The sequence below is a fragment of the Amphiura filiformis genome, chromosome 16, assembly GCF_039555335.1.
Source record: "Amphiura filiformis chromosome 16, Afil_fr2py, whole genome shotgun sequence".
Taxonomy (NCBI): domain Eukaryota; kingdom Metazoa; phylum Echinodermata; class Ophiuroidea; order Amphilepidida; family Amphiuridae; genus Amphiura; species Amphiura filiformis.
Genome location: NC_092643.1, coordinates 26817101 through 26826353, shown reverse-complemented (window position 1 = coordinate 26826353; position 9253 = coordinate 26817101). Strand labels below are relative to the sequence as shown.

Below are 9253 nucleotides of genomic sequence, written 5' to 3'. Positions count from 1 at the left end.
TGTGGAATCTGTTCAAAGTATTTTGAGCCATGTCTGGAAGTATTCAATGAAATTTATCAAGGAAATTGGGTGAAACTCATTAAGGGATGGGGTATGAACGTTTGGACAGTATTTATTGTGGGACATTAGAGCACATCAGACATATCGAATTGCATTCTGAATACAAAGAATGTCCTTCTGATATCAAATAATTTTGATTTTTGAAATTGCTAATATAATACATTTTATTGCAAATGATTAAAAATTGATATTTTTGATATTTAATAGTACTCGAAGTAAACTTTATAAATCTGAAGCTTTATACTTAAAGTGTATGTAGGTGGGATGAAAAGCTGACAATCAATTGAAAATTTTGACCTTTCAGTATTGAAGATATGGATTTTTTTCCCAAAACACCCAAAAAATCCATATCTTCAATATGAAAGGTCAAAAGTTTCAATTGATCGTCGGCTTTTCCACCCAGCTACATACACTTTAAGAATATATCATTAGATTTATAAAATTTACTTCAAGGACTGTTATATATTAAAAATGTGAAAAATATCAAATTTTAATAATTTGTCATAAAACTTGTATTATTTATATCGTGAATTTCAAGAAATGAAAATTATTTTTCAACACAGTGAACCAAAGGTCATCCTTTTAGTTGCCATCAATTTGGCAACTGTTGTTGGGTTTTTAAGATATGAAAAACTCTATTAGAAATATGATAATTAAGTGATACAACCTCAGAACTGCAAAAGCAAAGAAATCTTGGTGTCAGTATATTACTCTTATGTATGTATCCACTATCCACTACATAAATTTTTTATTGGCGATATGGTGGTATATTCTTGAGGGGAGGATAAAAAACAATTGCATATTTGGAATTCAAGACCTGGTCAACACAAACCAAGTGCTACATGTAGTAACTGTACGAATCCAGATTGAAAAACTACACACATTTATTATTGTTATGTGGTGCCTGTTCTTGAGGTTTGAAGAATTGGATGAATCATTGTAGAAACTAAAGATAAGTGCTTTGTCTGTATCCAGATTCAAAATCAAAGTCATTACCATGATATAATTGAAGACCAAATTCAAAAAGACTAGTTTGCGCCTGACGTCAGGGCAAAGGCGCGGCGTGATTGACTGCTGACCTGCGCAGTAAGGCATTTTTGGTCTGGTTGACAGGATGTCATAAGCAAACTAGTCTTTTTAATTTGGTCTTCAATAATAACTGTAGGTGGTGCGATGGTGGTCTATTCTTGATGTTCACTAAATATGATGAATGTAGATCTGACATGCTTGGTCAGCACAGAGACAAAAGTTGTGCTATAATAAGGCCAAGAAAAGAATAGAGTTTGTCTCTCAAACACCTATACATAGTGTTGTTGCATAAGTCTTTGTGACCAGCCCATTATGGCCATTTTTCTTCATAAACAGAAAAAAGTGGGCTGAAAATGCAATGAAAAATAAATCCTGGATTTGAGAAAACAAACTGTATTTTTCTTGGCCTAATCTTATGTATCCAAATTTGAAAACAAAATCATAACGCTCACACTGATACCTGTTACAGTTATCAATTTGTGCAGTTTTGATTTTGTCTTATTTCACCAGTCAATAAGGCACCAGAAACAAATTTGTTTGATCTTTGGATCGACCGTCAATGCTGCTTTGATGCTGGTTATTAATGAACTAAGAACTAATTAATCAGAATTAATGCTAAATTTATATTGGTCAATATCAATACATGCTAAGATTCATTATGTTATCGCAATTTACACTAATTAATTAATTGATTTCATAAATAATAAGGATCAACCAAGCATTGATCGTCGATTGAAAGATCAAACTAATTTGTTTCTATTGCCTAAATGATGTGATGGTTTTTTTATTAGGTTGAGTCGTTACTCATTAACTCAAAAAGTGACATTAACTGTACCTAGTCCTTCAATCATTTTACAGTTAATCTATTATATTGTAAAATATCTTGACAAATGATTGTCATTATTTCTACATGTAGGTATGATATTGAACAATGAAGTAAATAGGTTGAGATGTACATTCTCAAAAATAAAAATTATTAATTTATATACACAGTACATTTTACATATAAGTGCTTTGTTTTGAGTGATGACATGGTTTCCCATAAAGCAGGCTTCAAATGTTCTGGTCAGAGTTATGTGTCATACATGCAGCATTTGCCGGGGTGCACCGCTCAGTCCAACACGCCACTAGTCCGACATGCCACTAGTCCGACATGCCGCTAGTCCGACTACACAAATTCCCTATACTTAGGGGTTCGTCTGTCCGAAACTGAAAAACACTGCACTATAGTCAGAAAAAAAGCATGCGATAGTCTGAAAATGAAAACCACTGGACTGGCAGAGTGTATTTTAGATTCGGACTAGCAGCGTGTCAGACTGGTGCAGTGCATTTCAGATTCGGACTAACGCCATGTACCCCATTTGCCCTCTGTTCCTGAACAAGAAACCTTGGTTAACTCTCCGCACAGTGGTCAACAAGTGGTGTTTTTTTTTAATTCAAAAATTTCAGAATTGTACATTTTCATGACCATATTTGGAATCATCATGAAAAATGCAAATGAGGTCAAACAAGCGTAGTTTGATTCAGTGGTTCTTAAGATAGCTCTTGATATTTTGTGAAAATATGGCAATAGAACACACAGAGCATAAACCAAATACGGTACTCAAGATTCAAGTTCATGAATGTTTTGAGTCATCCAGTAGTCAAAAATGGACAATGGGTGACTCCATTACTGACTCCATTTGATACCCATTATACACCCCCTATGGAAGACATGACCTTAATCTTCTACACAGGGAGTGTGAATGTCAAGTGGGGTTACCTGAATCAACACCCCATGTGTGGGAGATTATGGTCATGTCTTCCACATGGGGTGTCGTAGAGGGACTAGCCCAATGTAAATCAAAATTCTGGACTCTGCAACATTACTGAAAAATAGTTAGAGTCCAGAAATTTGGTGTATATTTTTGTCCACTTTTCAAGTTATGTACCTGCAAGCAGAGAAGATGTAAGGAAATTAAAGGAAGGGTGAACAGATGTAGGCTTTTTAAAGATGTGTGGCTGACCTCAGTTGTTCAATTTGCACTCCAGAATTGGGAATATTTCCAATGTTCAACATTGCTACAAATCGTAATGGTTGATGACAGGCAATGCAGTTTTATGCAATAGAGGCTGTCAGCCCTTCGCCATCTTGTGGGTAAAAGCTGCATGGTAAATCAATACGGCTGCATTTTCCTTTGTCATGGGCAGTGGCGGCACTCACGTGGGGGGCCAAGGGAAAATATTTATCTTATCCCCCAGTTTGCCCCCCTTTTGAGCCAAAAACCCCGAAATCACATAAATTTCCACTTTTGCGGTAATTTTGCCATCACTGAAATCCCCGAAAAAATTCCTGGTGCCGCCACTGGTCATGGGTGCACAGACTACCACGGAATATCCATCAACAGTCCCTGTGATTTGTATGCTGAGAATTCTCGCATATTCATGAGGGTCAATCGTTTGTGTCTAACAATCATGCCAGCATTGCGTGCCTTTGTGTTTAACCAACAGAGCATTGGGTACCTTCGCGAAAGACCGTAAAAATATGCGGCATGTTCAATCAGCCTGCCAGTATGCTTGGACTTTGACTGTGGTTAGTCTGTAGTAGTCTGCATGGGGGTAAATCTGTGCACTCATCTCCAGGTTATTAAATGATTTCTTTTATATTGTTTTATCCACAATGGCCGAAAATGATGTCACACTGATGATTATTATATAAGGGCATCGGGAAGTAGACTGCCACCTCAGAAAAATATTTTTAGGTGAATCGTGACAAAAAAAGGAATATTGTGTTAATTAATTAGTCCATGTTGGATGGTCTTTCTCCTCTTTGTCTGTGCCGATTACACATACTTAGTACTGGTACTGTGTACGCAATACCTTCTATTAAACAGCCTACATGTTCCGTATTTGTTCCTTGAACCGACCAGGGCACTTAAAAAAGTCATTTTGGGTGGGTGCTTATTTTTTACATTAATTGTTAATATTTAAATGATTGCATGCATAAAAAATGAACCAAAATTATTCATCCATCATCTGCAGTGTGCCATATGTAGCTATATGTTTCACACCATGATCCAGATTTGCATGGGCAGTTAATAATATCAATTAGCTTGTTGTATAAAAGTCATTGGGTGGAACAAGTACGGTACATGTTGCTGTAGATGAAGATGCTAATTAGCCTTATTACAACTCATTGGACACTTTGGAGGAATTTATTGTTTTTAAAAATTACATGTACATCCTGCTGAGTCGGTCATTAGGATTGCAGAGGGCAATTTTAGTTGTTTTTATCAATATATTGTTTGTTTTTAAATATTTCAGTTGCCTTAAATGCATTACACAGAAAGAAAAGGTTGGAGAAACCGCTTCAGCAAATCGATGGCATATTGTCTATAATAGCATTCCAAATAGAGGCCCTGGAGAATGCTGCTACAAATACTGAGGTGCTGCGAATTATGAGTTCTGTCAAGCAAAATGTACACAAAATACTGTAAGTATGGTGTGTTAGCCTTGATTCACAGCATAATTGTGAATGAGATGGTGTTTTGTTTTAGGGTGGTTTTTGTTTGTTTGGTTGGGGTTTTTTTGCTTTTCTTGGTCCTTCTGAGGGCCAAAATTTGAGGAAAATGTATCCAAATAACTTGAGCCCATTATATAGTTGACAATTTGTGGGTAGAGTGCAAAATAATTGTCAATGCAGTAGAATGTATAGCAACTGCCGTATATAAAACACTTATTGTTTGCAGCACAACCCCCTCTTTCTAAATTGTTGTTCTGTATTACTTCTGATAGCCACCAAGTTAACCCAAGATATCATCTTTACATGTAGTTGAGTATAGCCTTATTCAGGACCTAAATACTTCAAGCCAAGTAGAGAGGAATTAAAATTCCTCTCTACTTGGCTTGAAGTATTTTTGGGCTTGCCAAGTCGGTGAGGGCCACATATTATGGCTACCAATGACCAGGCGTATATTGAAAAACCAAACTCGGGTTGAGTCTACGAACTGCCAGAATGAAGCGGCTCATATATGTTCAAGCCGAGTTTGGTCGTTCACTTTGCATTTTCTCTCCCTAGGGGCATTGAAGATGTAGGTGATTTAATGGCAGATATTCATGAGCAGATGGAATTAGCAGATGAAATAAGCACTGCCATCTCACAACCTACATGTTTTGGTCAGGATATAGATGAGGTAAGACCAAGGACTTGAGACAGAGGTGGGCAACTTTTTTAACTCAGTCTGCCAGAATAATCAATGAAATATTTCGTAGGTTTGACTTTGAGGTCCATACAGTAAGTACTCTGAACTTATTTCTGGGCATGTTGAGGCCAAAATGGCTGACATAATTTTCAATGGCCCATGCAGGCCTACTCTGTGCCTGCTCAGACAGATATAGGACAATCACTTCAGTAGGCCTATCCGTACTAAATCCAAATGCCTTTCGTCTTTTTAAAAATATTTTTTCCATGCTAGGATGAGTTGGAAGAACTTGAACTTGAAGAATTACAACCAGGCACACCTGAAGTTGAACTATTAGAAATTGGACCAGCGGTAACAGGAGAATTACCAGAAGTACCAACAGAAGAACCTGTAAAACCGAGTAAGTGTGCAAGAATAAAGGTTGGAGATTCTGTGCATATATTAAGATCGAGGGACATCCATCCAAACATAGCAGTACTTTTCGAACAAGGGATGCCCCTGACCGCAAGAGTTAGGGACCGTTCATTATTTCTACTGGAGGGGGGCCGGAAGCACAGAAAGTCACTGCCTAAAACTATATGACCTCCTTCTCTGATAATAAAAACTATCTGACCCCCTTTTTGCCTGACCAAAATCATCTGACCCCCATGTATTCTCCTGCCCCCTTTCGGTGGAAACAATGAATGATCCCTTAGTATCAGGATAAGAGATTTTGATGTTAAAATTTAAGGGATTAAGGTTGGTATTAACCCTCGATCAATGAAGGGGGTAGATACTACTCCACTCTAGATTTTTTTCCTGTTGCTGGATAGTGCTCAAACAAACCACTCAAACAAGGCAGTGGCGGATTTAGGGGCGCAGCCGGCGCGCCTCTATTTTTGACTAGCAAAAGGCGCCGCCTAACTTAAAAATACAAAAAATGAAAGAAATGTTAAAAAATGAAGAAATTCAGCCATGAACAGCAAACAATGGGCCAAAACCGTTGAGTTTTCGAGGGGGTAACCCCCTTAACACCAATTTTTCGTCATCGACCAAAAGGCGCCCCCTCTATCAAAAATTCCTGGATCCGCCCCTGCAAGGGGTCCCTGCATGTATTTGTCCGACCATCATTTGTGGGAGGGCAGGTTAGTGTAGTGGTATTCTCACTCACTTCTCACCACTGTGGCCGGGGTTCAATTCCCCGCGGTGCCACATGTGAGTTTGGTTGCCGATCCGTGCTCGTCCTCGCAGGTTTTTCTCTGTGTGCTCCGGTTTTCCACCTCCATCTAAAATCGGACCTCTTCCCATATCCCTGTCCTGTCGTATCCGGATGGCATCCCTTAAATTTCAGTAGCCTCTGAGCACTATTGGGCTTAGCCTGGCTTCGGCCGAATGTTATAAATAAATAAAATAAATTTTAACAAATTTTAAATTTACCCTTCTACCTTTTCTGGAAGTGGGGTAGGCTGTCCAACTTTAAAAAAAATAGTGGGTCCCTATCATTTCTAAATATTAAAATATTGCAAAAAGTGTGTATGAATTTTGACTGAAGTTTTATGATGTCTCCATTATTAAAAGTGTGCCATGTTATGATTTATTACTGTCTCTAACCACCAGTAAATCCTTTTTTTTTATATATGAATTTTGATTTGTACATCCATCCATGAAAATCACCCATCCAAAATTTTAGATTCCAAATTCCAATGTTAAAGTATTGTACCAAATATGGAGCATTATTTTCTCCACTCAAATTGTGCAATTTTGGCCAATTTTGGTTTATAATTGGGAATGCCAATGAGCGAAGTCTAATTTTTACTGCACCAGAATCGTGACATATACAGCCTCAGATAAGTCCTAATGGAGGTACTATATTCCTAAATTGGTGTTATTTGACTTCTTTCTGCATGTACACATACTCCAATCAATAAATTAGATGCACACATTCATGATGTGTACACTTTCAGATTCTTCAGCTTTATACCCATCAACTTAAAAAGTTGGAAACTTAACTGAATTTCCTTCTACGACAAATTTGGACAACAGTTTAGCGGGAAGATCATGACCCAGTGCTAAGTTTCCATTATATTCGGTGTTATAAATAGATATAATTTATCCAGTACAAGATATCAAAATTATCCAGAATTAAATATCAAAATTAATGTTTTCTTTTTTACAGAAAAAGTTGCCAGTGAGGATGATATGGTGATATGAAAGAATTGGCAGCATGGGCGACTTAGTCACAGTACACATCCATGAACTGCTATAGGACTTTTCCAACTTTGTTGAAATTGTGATCTTTATATGGTGAAGTTCTCTGTTTGCACATTCAATTGGTGAACTTGGAATAAAACCAAAAACTACGGTACTTCAGGCTTATGTCTTTCATGTAGTATTTTAGTACCACTGGGCATTACAATCATGCAAAAAGTAGAAATTCAAGAAAAATTGTGGGAGTCGCTCTGGAGCAAATCACTTATTATGGCTTTAACAAATTGAATATCAAAGAGGACTATAGATTTAATAAAAATTATGGACAAATATGGTTGGTAGCCCATCATGGTAGCAAGGTAGCCTTGCCTCTTTGCTTCACCTTGTGTTCCGTAGTTACGTAGTAGGTGCATATTTCTGGTTGCAGTATCGAACAGTGCATGCGTACAAGGGTGGTTTGTCGGCATGCTTGCAGCACAACCATGAAGGATTGACATCACTACCATACTCAAGGGGGAACCAAAGTTTAGCAGACCCAAACTGGCCCAATGTGGTTTAGAATTTAGAGCCCAGTCTTAGTGCTCTAATTCTCGCTATTCGCAATAAAGGCGCCGCCAGCGGTTTGCGATGTAATCGTGATGTATCATGGGAAAAGGTCGACATCAAGTCCAGCATAATACTGAATATTACCATGCTATTACATAGGAACACGTGACAATATTTTTAGTGTGTCAAAATAAAGGTGTTACACGCGAATCGATACTCAATAATACTTAATAATGTGATTTGAAATGTGCACAATTAATTTTTTCTCTATCGATTTGCGTGTAATACCGTTATATTGACAAACTAAAAATATTGTCACGTGTTCCTATGTAATAGCATGGTAATATTCAGACATGCCGGACTTGGATGTCGACCTTTTCCCATGATACATCACGATTTTCCCATGATACATCACGCTTACATCGCAAACCGCTGGCTGGCGCCCTTATTGCGAATAGCGAGAATTGTATGTATCCAAATTGACTATTACTGTAAGTATCACTGCAGACATGCCTCTCAGTTCACCTCAAAAAACCTGAAACTGGTGAGAAAAACCTGGGTTACTCCTTCATGTAATTATACACGAAATTAGGGTTAGGGTTAGGATTAGCTTACACGAAATAATTACATGAAGGATCGACCAAAACCTGACAGAGCACATGACTGCATGCCCAAAAGTCCCAAATTCCCATGCCGGCACATTCCCTTGCTTTTTTCCGAGTTGGGTTGTATGTTGGTTGGGATTTGTATTTGTTTGTTGTCATGTGTTTAATTGTAACACTTTGGGTTGGTAAACTGTTCATTCTTTCTTAAATGTACTATACAAATTTGGTATTGTGATGGTCTATATTCTTGAGATTTGAAAAACTGATGAATCAGTATAGAAACTAGAGGCAAATGGTGGTCATAGACCACAAACCTAGCTGGGGCATGTTGTTGTTGTGGAGGTATCTGACCCCTGCAAAATGTTCCAAAAATGTCCCCCTGTCATGAGGTTTGTTGTCACCGAGTTTTGAGTCCTATACTCCTCACAGATGTCCAGAAAATGCAATTCTAAGATTTGACCCAGATGACCTTTGACCAGACACGTACCCCTGCAAGATGTTCCATAATTCACCCCTTGTCATGAGTTGTCACCGAGTTTGAGCCCTGTACCTCTTACAGATGTCCAGATAACGCAATTCTAAGATTTGGCCCCAGAATGATGTCTTTTGAGCTGAGCCGTGCAAAATGTTCCAATATGTTCCCCA

The 9253-nt window shown here is 37.9% G+C and overlaps 1 protein-coding gene across 1 annotated transcript; it reads left to right on the top strand.

Annotated features, from left to right (window-relative positions):
* The first annotated feature begins 5152 nt into the window (after nt 1-5152).
* LOC140136539 (charged multivesicular body protein 4b-like) lies at nt 5153-8040 on the top strand. Its single transcript, XM_072158241.1, has 3 exons — nt 5153-5261; nt 5544-5670; nt 7426-8040. Exons 1-3 carry the CDS (start codon nt 5172-5174, stop codon nt 7458-7460), a joined length of 252 nt encoding a protein of 83 aa, XP_072014342.1. The 5' UTR covers nt 5153-5171; the 3' UTR covers nt 7461-8040.
* Nucleotides 8041-9253: the final 1213 nt, after the last annotated feature.

What these genes read in the sequence shown, in the direction of transcription:
- LOC140136539 (XM_072158241.1), top strand. Translation starts at nt 5,172, where the DNA reads ATGGCAGATATTCATGAGCAGATGGAATTAGCAGATGAAATAAGCACT. An exon ending in TTGGTCAGGATATAGATGAG is followed by an intron (nt 5,262 to 5,543) that starts GTAAGACCAAGG and finishes TTTCCATGCTAG; the next exon opens with GATGAGTTGGAAGAACTTGA. An exon ending in AGAAGAACCTGTAAAACCGA is followed by an intron (nt 5,671 to 7,425) that starts GTAAGTGTGCAA and finishes TCTTTTTTACAG; the next exon opens with AAAAAGTTGCCAGTGAGGAT.